At 45.2% G+C, this 18,826-nt stretch overlaps 1 protein-coding gene across 1 annotated transcript in view; it reads right to left on the bottom strand.

Annotated features, from left to right (window-relative positions):
• The window catches only part of CDHR3 (cadherin related family member 3), a 64,495-nt gene that overhangs the window by 12,720 nt on the left and 32,949 nt on the right, over positions 1–18,826 (bottom strand). The window contains exons 7-12 of the mRNA XM_081079691.1: positions 15,324–15,472; positions 13,145–13,334; positions 6,706–6,877; positions 5,326–5,428; positions 3,908–4,006; positions 1,943–2,169 (exon numbers count right to left, since the gene is read on the bottom strand). Of these exons, the coding sequence (XP_080935817.1) occupies positions 1,943–2,169; positions 3,908–4,006; positions 5,326–5,428; positions 6,706–6,877; positions 13,145–13,334; positions 15,324–15,472 (940 nt within the window). The remainder of the gene's footprint in view (positions 1–1,942; positions 2,170–3,907; positions 4,007–5,325; positions 5,429–6,705; positions 6,878–13,144; positions 13,335–15,323; positions 15,473–18,826) is intronic.

Genomic DNA, 18,826 nt, shown 5'->3' with positions numbered 1-18,826 from the left:
GCCAGGCCCTGGGCTCTGCACTTTTGTGGACCTTTCCTGAGATTGATAATATGATCATTCCCATTTTACACATGAGGAAACTGAGACTTAGAGAAATTAGAAAATTGACTTAGGGCCATTCAGCTGGTGAGGGCCAGAGCTAGGGTTTGAATGTAGGTCTGTCGTACTCCAAGTCCTATATGGTACTGTTAACTACTATAGTGTGTGTGTGTGTCTGTGTGTGTGTGTGTGTGTGTGTGTGTATGCACAAATACATATTATATGTATACATTCACATACCCCCACACACATGCATCAAGACACACGGGGCCCATCCCCAGATAATGGCTGAATTGTTTTTCCAGTAATGGTTATGGATTTATGGTGACCCCCTGTACTTCCTTGCTCACTGTTCTTGTGAATCGGAAGTTGCATCTTTAACTCTGGGATATAGAGTGATGGTTCTCAACCCTGGCTCTACTTTCTTAGTATTGGACTCTGCAGGGTGGGCCCAGGCACTTTTTTTATGTCCCCCAGCTGAATCTAATAGGCAGCCAGGGTCAAGAACTGCTGGGATGGAACGAGTGCACCTGGCTAAGCGGGCCCTCCTCTGTGACCTGGGCTAGTGGCACTGCACTAAGCTGGGGGCACTCACCTGCCACAAGCAGGGTCATCCTATTCTCTTTCACGCTGTCTTTGATGCCCAGTGAATTGGAATATGGACTGGGATGCCTGCCAGCACAGAATCATAGACTGTCAGGCTTTAAAGGGACTTATGTGATCAGCACCCTTTTAAAAAGCTTATACATTTTGAGTTGTATTTATTCTACCTTTGAAATTTGGGGATTTCAGCTATTTCTGAGTCCAGAAATAAATTGAAACGTTCACTCTAGTTAGCTCCCAAAGTGGAATCCATTCATTTTTCTCAAAAAGCCAGCCTAACAAACACTACAATTATCTCCAGTTTAGCCCATCTCTTCCTCAGCATGCAATGCTGAGCCTCACGCATCATTAAAACCAACGTCCCGTTAATTCAAAGCAAGTCATGAGAGGAACAGAACTAGTCAGGCATTGGGTGACCGCGCGACTCTCCATTTGAGATTAAGAAATTGGGATACAAAGATGATAAGCATGGCTCAGACCCCCTTGAAAAACTGGGATCAAAGCTGAGACATGAACCCCGTCTCCTGACTCCGAACCAGTCATCCGCAGTATCACGCAGGCCTGCCTGCCGCTAGCTCAGAGTTCATTTTACCTTATGCTTTGTCACTTTACTAGTGGGAAAGAGCAAGAAATAGTTCCATCTTTGTGGCTATCATATTACCCTCAGATAATTCTAACCACGGACAGCACAGCCCTGAAGAATCTTTTTATTCAGAGTGGGGCCCTGGACCAGCTGCATCAGCAGCACTTGGAAGCATGTTAAGAATGCAGATTCTCAGGCCCCGCTCAGAGCTGCAGACTCAGAATCTGTATTTAATCAGATTCTCAACATCAAAGGTTGAGAAGCCGTATAGCCCCGTGTCAAGCCACATCTTTGTAGGATCTACCCTATCTGGTGTGATGGGGGTGGGGTAGGAAGATGTCAAAACTACTGGGAGGGGGGTAGGACATGCATAGCTATAAAACCACGCCCCACTTCTGGCAGCGTGTATCTCACCACCAGCCCAGCTCCAGAGCGAAGGGAGATTTAAAGGGCAAGAGGAGGATACTTATCCCACAGAGTGGCCACCCATCTCAGCACTCCGCCCACCCACCCACGCTTGAATGTCAATCTTTATTTCCTGGGCACTGCTCTGTGTGTCCAATGTGCTGTCCTGAACTCAACTAGTCATTTCCCGTCACATCTGCAGGATGTGCCCTAATGAGATTCCTTGCTGCTATAGCCACCCCTGGAGGGTTCCAGAGAGACCTTAAATCAACCATCTGGGCTGATGTGAACACACCAAATAGCCCCACTCACAGTGACTGAGCTTGTATTCTCAATGTTGGTGGCCTGGATTCTGAGAATATAGATGGGGGTTGTTTCGTAGTCCACTTTAGTCACCAGCTGGAGTTCTCCGGTTTGGGGATTAATCCAAAATATGTTTGGGCGCTGGAGGCTGGCCCCACCGGAGGAGATGGAGTACACGACGTTGCTCTGGGGAAAGTCGTTATCAGTGGCGCGCACCTGTCCCACCCGGGTTCTAGCTGGAAGAATAAAGCACCTGAGATTAGTCCTGCTTTACGGGGTAAAGGGAGGATCTAGGAGCAGACATTCTTATTGCCACGGGCAGAAAGGTTTTCAGAGGCCCCAGTGCTGTTCAAACTCTGTGTGTCTTATATTTTCAATTCTATTAAACTCAAATTATACGAATGAACACCCACTAGGTCACTGGCCCTATGACCCAAGCATACTGTGAGGTGCTAAACACAGGTCATACCTTTATACAGAATCGTAGCACGCTAATCATTATGCTGTCATAAACAACCCTGCAAAGAACTTCCTCACATACACATCTTTTTGCAACAGTGTTGTCTTAAAGTCTTTTGTATTTTTCACATTTTCTATGATGAGTATACATCGTTCTTTTGTGTGTGTTGGGGAGACAATTAACTTAAATTAAATTAAAGTTCATTGGGGAGACAATTGTTAGCAAAGTTACAACATGGGTGGATCTTGAGATTATAATGCTAAGCAAAATAAGTCAGACAGAAAAAGTCGAGAACCATATGATTTCACTGATATGTGGTATATAAAACTGAAAACAACAAACGAACAAGAAAAACAAATGAAGAAACAAAACTCATGAATCATTCTTATACACAAGATAAAAAACAATTTTAAGAGTTTTGTAACAGGATGACAGAATATAGATTTTTAAATACTGTTCCATTTTGTTTATTTTACAAATCTTGTTGGTGGAGCCGCTGGAATTCTGGCTTATTTGTTTTGTAGAAGCCCTTTTTCATAAATTAGACTCCTCAAGGGTAGAAACCTTCTCTTATTCAACTACATAGCCCTGGAAGGAAGAGCTTGACCCAAAGTAGGTGATCAATGACCATAGGGAGATCTGTGAATTCATAAAAAGCCCCTTCCTATTCCACTTGTTATTCACTGGTAAAGAATTAAAAGCCTTTCCTTCAAATCCACTTTTTGTGTTTTGTTTAAAACGTAATGTAAGGCATTGGAGTTGGGGGTGGGGGGAGGGGAAAAACAAAACAAAACTGTAATGTGAGGAAATGGAAACCATCATAATGAAAGAATAAAATGGAGACGACGTAATCTTAGGGGGAGTGTTTTGGCTTTTTGTTTGTTTGTTTCAAGTATAGAAGTATCCATGATAAAAGGATCAAACACTGTGGCGAAGTCTGATTATACTAGAGCTAACAAGACCACCTCCAAACTGGAAGAGATGGGGAGAAACTGAAGCTGGAAATGGGGAGTCCTTTCTTTAAGGTGGGAAGAGCCTGCAGAAATCCAAGTTGTCTGTAAAGGGCAAACAAGAGGCTTCCAGTGAATCCTATTAAGGGAGAGAGGAAATGTCTTTATTTTGTTTTTAAATGAAGGAACTCTAGAAATGGAAAATCTTTTCTCTGTTTTTAAATTTTAATTCTCTGAATGAGATGGATAAAAATCACAGTGGAGACCAAGGGACGACTTTGGCTACAAAAAAGAAGGATTAGGGGAATCAGACACAGACAAGGAAACAATCAGGGGTTCAGAGAAATGTAGTTTAATCAACAGTTTTCAAAATCTAGATTTCACCTGAAGGACTCCTCAGCAGTGAGGACAATTTAAAGAGAAATAAGAGATGCAATAAACACAATTCAGCCTGTGAGCCGCTGTGCACACCACCACTCAGGCCCTCTGGAAGGAAGCTTCCTCTCTGCCTAATGAATGGAGTCTGCTAAGGGCCCTGTGGCCTCTTTCTCATCTGTTACTTACCTGGGCTTAATTCTGACAAGTCAAATACGTAGAATGGCTGATCAAAAACAAGAGGAAATTCGTTTTCCGGGCTTGTTAGGACATAAATGTAGATGTTATCTGGAGACAGAAATAGAAAAAAATTTAAATCACAATATTCTATTCTCATTGACTTGTTTATTCAATATTTTAAAAGCATCTTTTGTGTAACACTGTGGGGACAGAGCCCCAGAGAGCAGTTTCCAGGCTCTCGGCCTCAAGTGGAAAGATGCTGGCTCAGGTAGTAAATGGCCATCAACTGTGATTGGATGGCCATCAGCTGTGGCTAGTTGGCCATCAGATGTAACCAGTGAGCCATTGGCCACTAATGTAACTGCTGTGGCTACACTAGCAGAAAATGGGGGCTAGCAAGAAGATGGTGGCTGGCAAGCGCGGACTGCTATTAGGACAGCGGGTTGCAGATTATGTAGATCCTGCTTCCTGTGTCTCCAACCCAGCCACCAGCGAGAATATAGTAGTATGACTCCCCTACCTATGGCTCCGTGGGTGTTCCTTTTTGGCCTCACCACATCCTGCGTTCTTATGTGGGGAGCGGGAGCAGAGACCCCACCTGACACCCTGCATGACAAACACATTCTGTGCAAAATATTGGAGATACAAGGTGAATAAGACCTGGCAGTTTCTGCCTTCGAGATGCTTAGGGTAGCTGCCTTTTGATAAACATACAAACGCTAGGACATTGGAGGAAATGCAAGCTGAACCTTACAAGGGTAACCAGAGCTGGGGTGGGGAATGGGGGTGATTCTAGGCATATGCAAGGATAGCAAGGAATAAAAGCATGATTCACTCAGAGAAACTGCAAGCTGTTGGCCTAGTTAGAAACAAAAAGGTGTTAGGGGCAAGCAACTGGAGCTGAAGCTAGAAAGTTAGGCAGGGGCCAAACGATGAGAGCACTTGTTTGCTGAGCCAAAGAGTTTGAACTTGAACTTGACAGTTATGCGGAGACACTCAAGGGCTTTAAGCCAAGAAGTAATATGATGGCATTTGCATTTCCTGAAAAATCACTGTCAGCAATGTGGAGAATGCCTTGGAAAGGGGCAAGACGAAAGGCAGGCAGACTGATTCTTAAAGATTCTCAGTGTTGTGATTCAGCCAAAAAAGAGGAGGGTCTGCATTAGAGCAGTTCTAGTGGGATGGGGGTAGGGCGGGGAGAAGGCAGCAAATCCTTGAGATTTTCGGAGATGACAGAGGAAAGGACTTGGGGACCAATTACATGCGGCTGATGAAAGACAGGAGGAGGCTGGGCTGATTCCCAAGTGTTTGGGTTTTTTGAAGTCTCCTTTTGAACACAAATACCTAGCCCAATACTGAATATTGCCAAGACTAGTCATTGCTACTCAAGGAAGATGCTCCATGAAATAAATCAAAATGATACTTGCTTTTATAGTAAGGAGGGGCAACATCCTGCACCTGGATTGTCACAGCGTATTTATTGCCGGCTGCTAGATTACTTGAATTTTCATAATCTAGATCACCAATCAACTAGATTAAAACAGAGATATCAATCAATCCTTTTCATTGAACTGATGATATTGTCCTATCTGTTAGTGAAAATGTAAATTGGAAATCCTTTCTGGAAAGCATTTTGCCCACATGAAGTACTTTAAAAAGTTACATGCATACCTTTACTCACTGCTAGACAACTTATCTGAAAGAATTTACAAGGAAAGAGAATCTATGTTTAAAGATGGTCATCGAACACTCTTGTCCAACAGCATAAGCTCAAGACTTCAGGTGACTTGAAAAGAAACATGATATAGATTTCTATAGGCAGGGACATTTCCATTATTCAAAATACTTATGCGTATATGTATAGAATACACAAAATTTGTGTACATGGAAGAAGAAAAGAAGAAAATATATCAAAATGTTAACAGTGGTTATCACTGAATGGTAATGCTTTCCTGTTTTTCTATATTTTCTACAGTGAGCATGTATTCATTTCCTAAACAGAAAAAAATAGAAACTAGATTTTAGCTGACACTCTGAGTAAAATTGGTAAGACTTTCTTGGGGATAGAACAAGGGCTTAGGATGGAAGGTGGAGAAGGAGGTGCGTGAGAGGATTCCTGTGGGCTGCTGGCTCTCCTCCCTGAGGCTTTCTCTCTGATGCAAAGTCTCTAACCAGGACCACTCCCTTCCAAGATCCTCCCCCCACCTTCCCCTGACCTTCCATTTTTCACTCCTCCTTCCCAACACCCTCCAGCAGGAACTGTAGGTAAAGGTCTCACACAGCTCATTGAGACCGGACTTTTATGCCCATCCTGCTTCCAGCTCTGCTTTTGCCCCCCTGAGGTGCTGTGGAGTGGGGCTACCGACACAGCCGACTTTCTAATTCCCCTTTGGGTCTACAGTGGTTCTACTCCGCTGAATTTAATAGGACACACACATGGCTCTGGGCCTGCTTTCTCTCCCCTCACTCCTCTGTGGGCCGGGTAGGAGCACTCAAGTGCACACGCGTGCTTGAGCCCAGAGGCGCTAATGTCACTGTCAGGCAGCTAAGCAGACATGCGAAGGGCAGCTATGCAGGAGTCCAGTACTTAGCACCCCAGGTACAAGTATGCATACCAGGTGATTCCTGGAAGTTGGGTAAAATTAAGAGCAAATGGGGAAAACAGAGTCATTACTAAGTTTGTCAGTTACAGCCGCTTAGAGAGGGAGCTACCTTGGAAATTTCTCTCTCTGGGGCAGCGAAAGCCCTATGCATGTTAGACCAGCTTCCCCCATGACCATTCAACGATGCAATGACCAGTAACTGACCACAATTTTCCCAGAGCCAGCTGGATCCTGTGAAAATCTGCCGCTGCTCCCCATTCCAGATGGTGCGGTGAAGTTGAATTGGCTGTTTGGTGCTTCGCTGTCATTATCAAAGCAGACCATGTCCAGGTCCAGAAGCAAAGTCCCTTTGGCTGCTCTTTCAGGCACCTTAATGCTGGCAAAGAGACAAGATTCAACATTTTCCCCAATAAATGGTGATTGAGTGTTCCTTCTGACATAAGCCCTAGGTTAGGCATCTCTACTTCAATTTCTATTTAAAGCAAGTCCATGGTTATTGCAGTAACCACCTAACTGGACTCTGCTCTGCCCTGGCCTCATTTCAGACTGTTCCTAACACAGCTGCCAGAGACATCCCTTTAAAATGTTGTCAGGTCATGTCACTCCCCGGCTCCTAAATCCCCAATGGCTCCTCATTTTACTCAAAGTCCTCACTTTGATCTACAGGACCTTTTATGATGAGCAGCAACTCCCTTCACCCTTACCGGTCTGAGCTTCTCACCTACTAACACTTCTTGTTTACTCTACTCCAGATACTCTGGCCCCTTGCTGCTCCTTAAACATTCCCCAGGCTCTGCTCAGGGCAATTCCATTTCCTGTGGGACACGCTTCCCACCAATGCCCATATGGCTTGCTCTTGCACCTTCTTTAGTCTCTAAGGAGAATATCCTGGCAACCCTATCTAAAATGTCAACAACCCCTGCCCACTGCTCTCTCTCTCTCATTCCCCCCTTTAGTTTTCATTCTTGGCACTTATCATTTTCCAATATACTATAGCTCACTTATTTATTCCGCGTATTACCTTTTCCCCACTAGATTGTAAGCTCCACAAGGACAGGGGTCTTTGTCTGCTTTGTTCTGGGCATGCTCAATAAATATTTGTCAAATGACACTCTGGCAGTTTATGAGACCAGCATAGTAGTGAAGAAGAACATAAAAAAGAATATAAGAAAAATATAAATTCCGCCCCTGCCTGCAGGAGGTTATAATCTGTACCCCTACACCCCTCACCTCCTATGCTTTGAAGAGTGGGAATTCCTCCACATGTGTTATAATGGCTTCGATGTCATAGAAGGGCCTCCTAACACTTTAGCATCATTCATTCAATAGAGGTTTATTAAGAGTCAAAATCGGGGGGCGGCCCGTTGGCTCATTTGGTTGGAGCACGGTGCTCATAACGCCAAGGTCGCCGGTTCCCACATGGGTCGGTGGGCTGAGCCCTCCACAACTAGATTGAAAACAACAGCTCAACTTGGAGCTGATGGGTCCTGGAAGAACACACTGCTCCCCAATAAAATTTTTTTAAAAAAGAGTCAAAATCGGAGGTCCAAATCTCCACTGATTCCAGGGTATAGGCCAATAGCACAGATGAGTAACGCTGACCCCACACTAGAGCCATCTGGTCAAGCCCAGCCTGGTATGGGAGACTGAGAAAGAGTGATTAACACCTCAAGACTTCGCTTCATTGAGGGACTTTATCATACCCTTAGGTTTCAGTTTTTCCATCTATAAAATGGGTATAAATGATATCAGTTAGTTTTTGCTACCTAACAAACCAGCCCTAAATTGAATGGCTTAAAACTACAGGCATTTATTATTTCTTGTAATACTAAGGGTTAGCCATTAGTTCTTTGAGGTCTAGTCCAGCTTGGCTGGACACTGTTGTCACTGGCAGCTTGGCTGGGTCTGGATGGTCTAGGACGGACTCATTCACATGTCTGGTGGTGGGAAGGTGGTTTGTCTCTCCTTCATGTTGTCTCTCATCCTTCAGGAAACTAGTCCAGGCTCTTTACATGGAAATCTCAGGTCTCCAAAAGTAGCAAAAGAGGGCCAGCCTCAGTGTACACATGTCCTTTAGGCCTCTGCTGTGCCACATTTACGAATGTTCCAATAGCCAAAGCAATTGATGTGGTCAAGTCCAGATTCAGAAAGTAGAAAGAAAAACCCATCTCTTGATGGGAAAAATGGCAAAATCACATTTCACAGGGGCATCTATACAGGCAGGGAGGAATTTGTGGGTGGTGTTTTGGGTTTATTTTGTTTGTTTGTTTGCTTGTTTCTTTTGGGTTTTTCTTTTCTTCTTTTTTTCCTACCACCTACCTCAATCACTTTTTGTCGTGGGCAGAATTTCTTACAAAAAATATATTGTGGTTGCCATGAGAACGTGCCTGGAAGACCTGCCACCACAGGAATATAACTGACCACAGACCCAGCTGCTATACTCTGAAATCCATTGCTGTGTTTGCAGTGAGGCTATGTGCCGACGACTGGGCGTGGCAGAGGTACTAAGGCAGGCTTATTCTTGTTCTATTACAGCTGACTTTGGCTCCAGGACTCCCCAGTGCCCTAGCCAAACCTTCCGTAGATTGCATGGCAGGCGAGAACATTTCTGCCCACCCTCGCTCCCCCTTTCCTTCACTCAGGTCAGACTTGCATTGTGGTCTGAGGACTCTCCCAGCCATGTTTAGTTCTCTCTTCATTGTCTCCCGCAGGCATTTTTCTTAACAAAAACCTTGCACATTTAATCCTGTCTTGGCATCTTGTTCTCATAGCACCCAGACTAACATGTATTAAATTCTTTAATCCTTTGTACTATCACCTCTCTCTGCAACCAAATTATGTTCCCTTCGACATTCCATGTCATCCCTTAAAGGCAGCTAAAATGAGCTCTGGGCTCAGCAAACATGGAGCAAAGTCTGGCAGCAAGAATGGTCTTGGGCTGCTGAGGATGGCTGGGTCTGCGTCTTGGAAAGCAGTTTTTCTGACAGGTGTAACTAAATCTTCATGATGCCTCATTGGCAAAGGTTTCAACAAGACTGGAGTCCAAACATTTCCATTCCTGCCTTGCATGTGCAATGTCACGGTTTTATTCATAAGTACTTAGAATATATATCTTTTATTAAACACCAACAATATGCTGTTCATTCTAAGTACTTTGAAAACAGTATCTCTAATTCCCTCATCTCCAGGAGATTTGTATTCTTGTCTTCACTTTATAGGTGAAGAAAGAGTGGTTCAGAGTGGTTTCAAGACCCGTCCAAGAAAGTGGATACATCCAGGCACAATTCCCTATTGTCTGTCAGTGTTAGTCACCATAAATTCCGCTTAAAGTTCCAAGAATCAATGAAGCTCAAGGCTCACAGATAGTTTGGGAACCTGAGCCTTGATTCCAACTCTGCAGAGGCCCGAAGGTTGCATCATCCAAAGAATCCAGGGTCCTGAATCCAGACATTTCATGCACCCCAGAAGAGGCCTCCATACTCGGCCCCTCAGGGCTCTCTGGCCTGTTCTTTTCATTCTTCCCTGACACTTGGTATTCTTCCTCCAAATCCCTGACTTGGAAAACCACTCCCCCTCATTCATCAATCCCTGTCTCAAAGGCGGCTGCCCTGCTTTCAGCCTTCTGACCACAGGGCCCTCCCCAGGCGAAGGTGACTGCCCCCCACTCCCCCATTCTGAATCAGCTGACCTTCTCCGCCTCTGGCTCACAGCTTGCAAAGCGCTTTCAGCCAAGCACCTGACAATTTACAACCATTGCAGGGGCTGTCACAAGTCTTTGCTGCCTCCATCAGGGCCAGGGGCTCATTCATTACTAGCCTGGGAAAACCCAGGGGCCTCAGGCTAAGGCTTGTTTCCATCCCTGTCCAGCCTGAGAGCACCACGCCACGGGGCAGCAGGGGGCCAGGCACACAGGGCTCTGCCTCTCCCACCCAGTGATGCTGGCTCTCTCCCACCCTCTTCTATATGCTCTCCCAAACTCCCTTACAGGGACAGCGCCAAGAGCACTGAAGAAGGAGTAAAATATTCAGGGACAGTGTTATTAGAGATGGTGGTAGCACCGGTACTGTTTGGTGTGGTTTTGACCTGCCTATGTGCCTCCACTCTGGCATTGCGGGAATGGAGAAGGTGGTATGGATGGGAGGATGGTGGGTGATGCAGGGTGAGGGTTTTCCAGCCCCTGAACTATGCAAATGAGTCTGGGACTTCTAGGACTGCAAGGGAAAGAGCCCTTTTTTTGTCTCTTCTCCCATCTTGGCTTTCACAAGATGGCAGCAAGTTTCTCTCACTGGAAAAGCCGAGAGGAGGGAGGGACCTGAATGATTTTTACTACCTTCAGTAATAAATACAATTAGCCCAGTTACTGGCTGGCATACTGACCTTCAGGGCTAATTTGGAGAGAAGATTATCAAGAGCAGGATTCCACATGGGCTTGCCTGGACAGTCTATAATATTCAAAATGTGATTTTATCTGCTAATCTGGAATGCAGTCTGCAAACTGTCATTCCACACATCAGGGGACTCTGGACTGCAGGAAGCCACAGTATGTGCTTAACAGAACTGCACCAGAGGGAGAAAGCGGACAAGGAAGGTTGGAGACAGCACAATCCTCTTCAGTTACTGATAGCCAGAGTTCTTACTGCTCAATCCCTATCCCCCACCTGTCAGGGGAGGAAAACAGAAGAAGAGCAGGAGGGCCAAGGAGGGGGGGATATTAGGAGAGGAATTCCTTAGGGTACCCTGGAGCTACCCAAAAATGCTAGCATAGATTTAGATTTCCAAAGAAAGTAGAAGTATGACTCTGCATATCATCTCTACTCTATCCCCAGGGCCCAGACTGGTCTTAACAGAGGTGGGTTCAATTTGTGCATGTAATTGGGTGGAAGTTACAATGCGAACTACCCATGGCAACAATCTCCGCCCATCAAATGGACTCTGAGGTTAGAGTTGGGATAGGAACCTATCACATGGTCAAGGCTACTACTGACTTGATGGGGCTTCAGCAGAAAGCAGGTGGCAAATTAGGATAATTTTAGGGGAGGTTTAGTAAAGGGATTATTACAAATGTACACACAGAGTACATGGACATCTCAAGGGATGGTGCCATATGGGCTCTTACCAGGGCTGGTAAGAGTGGAGCTTCCTTCCATCTCTAGGCCAGGAGGAGCCAGCGGAGATAGTAGTTCCTAAAACCGGAAGCCAGGGACAGAAAGTACTGTGTGCAGAGGGCTGCCTCATAGAAACTGAGACCTTCAGGAAGTGGAGGGACTCATCCAGCTGACAGGGAAGGAGCCAGGAGGATAAGTACCTCGACTTCACTCTCCCCCTGCTTCCAGGCTCCCCACTGGCCAACCAGAAGCTGCAGGCAAAGGAGTCAGTTGAGATCCACACAGGTCAGCATCCTGGGGCACAGAGCAGGGTAAGGAGGCTGGATCTGAGGGGGCAGTAAGATGTGTCCAGAACAGGGTTTACGGGTTTTGATATCAGATTCAAGGCCTGAATCTTGGCATTGTGCAGGGCATGCCAATTAGGAGAACAGGGAGATATGCATCAGCATAATAAAGGAATTTATATTTCTAAATTAACTTTATATTGCTTGCCTCGGACCATCTTTGTCTAGGGTCCTTTGCATAGCCACACTATGCATTGGGTCTGTCCAAAGTCACCTGAAGTTTAAACAGTCAACTTGCAAAACCACTCAAAGATAAACTCAGGAGTCTTTCTCCTTGGGGACATCTACAAGTGAGACCTGCTCTTGTCTTCAGCCTGGTTCCAGACGCAGGGCACTCTCTCAGCAAAGGTCACTGCAGAGGTGGCCTTCCCATGCCCAAGAGAAGCCACCTTCAGACTCCTGAGAAACTGGAGACTAGCTGATCTGAAGCCACCACAGAGATGAAGCTAACACAGAGAATTGCTAAAGTTGTGGCATTTAGACAAAATAGTTGCTAGAAAGACAAGTACTATTTTCAAAAAAGCATATTAACCCAGAATCACAGGGGACTTTATTTTAAAATAATGGTGAACAGACTGTGAAACAAAGAACAGGTCAAAACACATAAAGTAACTTATATCCCCCTTGGATTTGCATTCCCCCCTACTTTCCGTTTCCTTTTGTTTACATGCAATTAAGTTGTGTAAGGTAAATTAGATGCTTTGCTTTGTTTTAAATAAATATTTGGTTTGATTTATTCATATTACTGGTGGCACGTTTCTCTGGGATCTCCAGTGAGTAATCCTAAATCTCAGGTACCTATTATAACTGCTAACTAACAGTACCATCTTGCCACCATCGGCAACAAACAAAGGAGGGCACAGCCCAGAGAGGATCTGACAAGTCCCTGTGGTACTTCACACTAATGGAGATGAATAAGATATAGAAAAGAGTAAAATAAAAATATTCTTAACGGAGTAAGAAAGTGGAGAAGGGAGGCAACAAAGAGGAAAGAAAATGAAAGAGAAGGAAAAAAAGGATGATGTAAGAAAAAACTTATCAGTGAAAATGGACAGTTCAAATCTACTTATTTTCGTGAGCCATGTCCCAATGCCCATAATTCTCCAGTTTCACCAGAGAAGAACCAGAGAGGCCAAAGGGCCACAGACCATGGAGGAGGAGAAATGCCCAGCACATGTCTCAGGATGCGGATACCTGAAGGTGAACTTGATACAAGTAGCAGAGTTGTCATTAATGTCTTCCACCCTGAAGGTTATCTGCATGCGATTCTCCTGACCCCCGAAGGGTCTATCCTTCACCAGAACTTCCAGAGAAATGGTGGGATTGTGTCTTAATTCACCTGCTTCTCGGTCTAGCCTGTGGGCCACGTGGATGGTACCAGTCACTACGAAGCAAAGATTAGAACATGACTCTTTGGAGAGAAATAAAGAGTAAAGGCAGATGGAGACTTGTAGTAAGTTGAAAAGAAAATTCTGACATAAAGACTGGCTTACACAAAGAATATCCTCATACAAACACATTTTTAAAAATTCCTGTAAGTTTCTATATTAGATATTGATTGGGGTGTCTGGCCTGACTCTTCTATAAGGTTGGTGCAAAAGTAATTAAGGTTTGAAAGGTTAAAAATAATTGCAAAAACCACAACTATTTTTGCACCAACCTAACAGAACTTTTCACCCCAAACTTCAGGGTCGGGCCCCTGGCAGCAGCCTAGTTGACTGGACTGGTAGGCAGCTGACTCCAGCCTGACCCACTGGGTTTCCTTCCTGGAGAATTTGTAACTGAGAGGCCCCCGTTGGGTAACCAGTCAGGTTAACACTGGAGCTACAGGTAAGAGGCCAGAGCACCAACCGCCGAGGTCGCTGGAGCAGCGCTGTTCCTACCCTGCCTAGGCCCGGACTCCACACTCGTTCCCATGACATAACCAGTGTCCTGTTGCTATGTGACCCTACCATTTACCTCTCTCTTGCTTGGTTTGACTCCCTCAGTTTCTGTTACTTGCAACAAAAGATTCTTAAATATGCTTCTGCCAAAACACTGTATTTGTTGAAAGTTCCATTTTTCAATAGTAGAGTGGACAGAATTCTAAACCGTGCTTGTCCATCGCTACACTGTCCGTCGAGTAAGGCCCTCGATTGCAGCGCACTGGGACATTTCCGAGGTAAAGTGTGATTATGGCCTTTGCCTGCCTCTCCTGGGAGCAGGTACCCTTTGCCCTACAGTCTATGGGGCAAATACCACACTGTCGTTCTGGGATTGTCCAATGCTGGCCTCTGCAAATGCATTATGTAAAGTGCAGTCCTTTTTGGTGATGTGACAGGAATTTAGGAGGTGGTACCATCTAGGAGTGGTGAAGAGGGCCGGCTCGGGAGTCGGGCAGCTTCAGTTTGCATCTCTGCCTTACAACCTACAAGCTGTGAGACCTTGGACAAGTCACTTAACCTGGCTGAGTCTCTCTCTAAGCCTCGGTTTCCTCAGATGCCAAATGCGGATTATGGTAGTTCATTGGGTTGCTGTGCTGAAAATGTAAGATGGAACGCCCGTGAATCACTCAGCATTAGAGCCTGCTATGTACCAAAATCCTAAAAGAGATGGCTATTGCACTTTCTCTGCTCTGAGACACTTAAATGGGAAAATAACTCCCAGTGCTCCAGCAGATTGATCTAAGCTGATGGGGTCCAGCCTGGTAACCACAAGCCACATGTGGCTCGTTAGCACTTGCAATGTGGCTAGTCCAAATTGATATTCACAGTAAATAGAAAATACATAACAAACTTCAAAGACTTGCTACAAAAAATAATAATGTAAAATATCTCATTAATAACCTTTAAATATTGACTACTTGTTAAAATGGTATTTTGGATCTGTTGGTTTAAATAAAATGCCTTATTAAAATTAATTTCACTTGTTTAGTTTTACTTTTTAAAAATGTGGCTACTAGAGACTTTTAAATGACTTCTGTGGCTTCCATTCTATTTCTATTGGACAGCACTGGTCTAGACCCTCTCTTCAGAGGACTTCGAGGTACCCTCCCAGTGGGGAACTCAGCCATCCTTACACAAGAAGCTGCCTCGGCGATGGAGCAGTGATCCATCTGTCGACATGGGTCCCTGTTTAGTTTCCCCAAACCCTATGCCAGCTGCTTTTACTATGTCTATTACCTTGGTAACTTACAGTATTCTAGACAGAAAGGCATGCCCATATCAGAAGACACATAAAATATTTGAAAAATGATCCATTTGGCTGAAATAAAAGATGCACATAAATGATGTGTGTGTGAGAGAGAGAGAGAGAGAGAGAGAGAGAGAGAGAGAGACAGAGACAGAGACAGAGAGAAAGAGAAAGAGAAAGAGAGAGATTGAGAGAGACTTACACTCATTTATCCTGAAATAGCTGTTACCAGCAGTAATGCTGTAGAGGAGGAAGCTGGTAGAACCTCTATCGTCGGGGTCCTCGGCTGTGATATTGGCCACGATGGTTCCCAGACCCAGCTCCTCCGGAATCACATACACTCGCGTTGAGCTGGAACAGAAATACAGCAGGCACAGCTGGTTTTCAGGGGCATGGGAGGGTGGAGTCTGTAAGATGGGTATTTTGGTTAATGCTAAATTTAGCTCTGAGCTGTTGAAGTTGCATCAGCATGCTCAGCGGGAGAACTTAGCAGCAGAAAGGAGGGGACACTGGCTTTTGTATTTCCAAAGATCATATTCCTGGGGGTGCAAAGAAAGTGCCACACTCACTGCAATGATTTCCATCAGCCATAGTGCCAGACTCCTCCCCGCCCAAGGCCTTTGCAGATCAGCAGTGACATCTTTTAAAATAAGGAGAGTTGGTCTATCCAGTCACCTTCTCTCTTTCTCCCATTTCTTTTACAAAAGTTCCCTGAATTGTTTTTTAAATCCATTTGACGTAATGTCCAGAACTATAGGTTCCTTACTCCCATCCCACGGCAACCACCAAAAGCCAAATAGATTGTAAACCTTCTCTATGCTAGAGCCTCTGCTCAGTTTTTATTTCTTCTTGTCTTTTTTTAATTTTTTGCCTGAGGAGGCAGAATTTATGCACAGAACTTGTGCAGTTTCCCAAGTAACATTAATCATGAGGTCAGCCACCCCACCCCCACCCCCACCACCATGCAGAAGCCAAGGTCAGCGCACTGCCCTCCAAGGATGGCTTCTACAAGATAACGCCAAACACCAAATCACCAATTTACCATCCTTCTCAGACCTCCTGGAATTTGGAAAATTCCAGTAATAAGACAAATAGGTTTGAAGTTTTTATTATTATTTGGAAAATTATTATTTGGAAAATTCCAGTAATAAGACAGATAGGTTTGAAGTTTTAACTACACAACTTGGGTAAATTGAGTAATTTTGAATGCATTAAAGGAGGCTTATTGTTTTAAAATAACTCCACAGGAAGCCCTGTTGCTGAGGGAAAATCATTTTAGTGGGGGAAATAGTCACCTCTAATTCTCCAGTTTCCTAAGTGTGGATTTTCCCATGTGGGATCTTCAAGAAGGAAGACTACACCTCAGATCCTAGTGATGGCATTCATTCCTGAGCTCAGAACCTTTCTGCAGTTCCTTTTCATCATCCCTGTAGGGTAGGTGGGGCCAGAGGTAGGAGAAAGGAGAGGGAACCTGTAGCTAGCATCAGAAGCAGGCAGAGAAAGGCTGGACCCAGACCCTCCCCAGCGAGGGCTCCTGCCTGGACCCTGGGCCTACCGCCTACCTGTGAAGTGACCTGCTATAGGTCCATTCCATTTCTGGAGGCCACTTGGGTGTTCTGGGCCTCTCCCCACCCAGTATCCCACTGAAGCAGCCTATTAATCCATTTACTGACTTCACACACACCCTTCTCAGGGAATCGTGCTGTGCCCACTGATGATGGGTCCAGGAATTGACAAGTGGGTGGGGCCAAGGAGGCAGGGGTGGCAGGAATTGAAACTGGAACCAGAGGACAGAGGGGGTGCCCCAACTCCTAAGGCTGGACAAAGCCCTTATATCCGTGGTCTGAGAGAACGTGTTTCTAACTCGTTATATTTTTTATTTGGTTACTTGGAGTGGGCTGTGTTAATCTCCAACAAGGGGAATCTCTAAGACACTTGTGCCACTGTCACAGCCTTGCCCCTGCTACTCCAAGTTTGGTCCCTGCATTTCTTTTCTGTTCTTTTCTTTTCTTTTTTATCTTTTCTTTTCTTTTCTATCTTTTCTTTCTTTCTGTCTGTCTGTCTGTCTGTCTTTCTTTCTTTCTTTCTTTTTAAAGATTTTATTGGGGAAGGGGAACAGGACTTTATTGGGGAACAGTGTGTACTTCAAGGACTTTTTTCCAAGTCAAGTTGTTGTCCTTTCAATCTTAGTTGTGGAGGGCGCAACTCAGCTCCAGGTCCAGTTGCCATTGTTAGTTACAAGGGACGCAGCCCACCATCCCTTGCGGGAGTCGAGGAATTGAACCAGCAACCTTGTGGTTGAGAGCCCATTGGCGCATGTGGGAATCGAACTGGCAGCCTTCAGCATTAGGAACATGGAGCTCTAACCGCCTGAGCCACCAGGCCGGCCCTGGTCCCTGCATTTATAATAGGCTCCCTGGGGTACAGACCTCAGGCCCACTCTAGCCAAAGGAATCAGGATTTGCATTTTCACAAGAGGCCTGGGGGACTGATACACACGCACGTTAAAGTTTGAGCAGGATGATTAGAAGGAATCACCAGAGTGACAACCACAGGCTCCTAACCTCTCACAGGACAGACCCAGGACACCTTGGGAGGAGAATCCCCTCCCTCCCACCATTCCCCAAGGCAGTGGTTCTCAGCTGGAGGAGATTATGTTGGTTGTTACAAATAGGGAAGGGGGCTTCTATTGGCATCCAGGGGGCAGAGGCCAGGAATGCTGCTAAACATCCTGCAATGCACAGCATAGCCCTCCAATCTCAAGGAAGCATCCAACTCAAAATGTCAGTAGTGCCGCTGTTTAAGACGTCTTGTTCCGCTAGCTCATCTAGTCCGTGCTGGAAGGTCCAGGAAATCAGGTTCCTGTAACAGGGACGGGACAGGCTATCGATGAAGGCACAGCTCCTCAGGTAAAACATTCTCCCCTTGGCTGACCTGACATTGAGCCCGGCAGAAGATAAAAATCTTTGTTTTGGGGTTCCAAAGCCCAAGTATGAATAAAATATCATTTAACGTAAAGGCGTTACCCTCAGACCACAGTTAAGATCTATTCAAAGCACAGTGAAGCCACGGGGCCTGCAACCACCCGACAGGGTAATGCTGTCATACCAGGTACATTCCTGCACCTTCTCCCCCGTAACACGGCATCTCCAGAGCTTGGGAGATGGGTAGACAAGGACCAGTGGCCATTTTCATGGGAAAGGAGGTGAAACCTGGGGGACCTCGGTGACTTTGTCACTATGAATGAGTATTCAATAAGTGCATAAGGTGTGTATACACTGCCAGGCACCAGGTTGAAAGGGGCTATGAGTAAATACAAAAGAAATGGGCAGAAGGAGAGAAAGAACTACCTCCTCAATTCTGAAAAATGTGCTCTGCAAAAAACAGCAAGCCTTGTGTTTGCCGTCCAGATACTACATATAAGTTCGGTACTTTTATCATCAAGCACTCAACTTGAATAATAGCAGAATCCTACAGTGCACATCATGAGACTATAAAGCATTCAGATGTTTGTCACCACCCAGGGATAAAATGGTGAGGCATTTTCAACAACCAAAATATTAACAGTACTTGCTTTGGTTGTAGTAATTGTGGGACCTTAACGAATAGTAAAGATAGAAGAGTTGCTTCCAGCTTTTACATTTCTCCTTTATATTCTAACTCAGTACACAGTGGTACCTCGGTTTTCAAACGTAATCCATTCTG

This window comes from Rhinolophus hipposideros, assembly GCF_964194185.1.
Source record: "Rhinolophus hipposideros genome assembly, chromosome: 18".
Classification (NCBI taxonomy): Eukaryota; Metazoa; Chordata; class Mammalia; order Chiroptera; family Rhinolophidae; genus Rhinolophus; species Rhinolophus hipposideros.
This window is presented reverse-complemented; position numbering and strand designations above follow the sequence as displayed.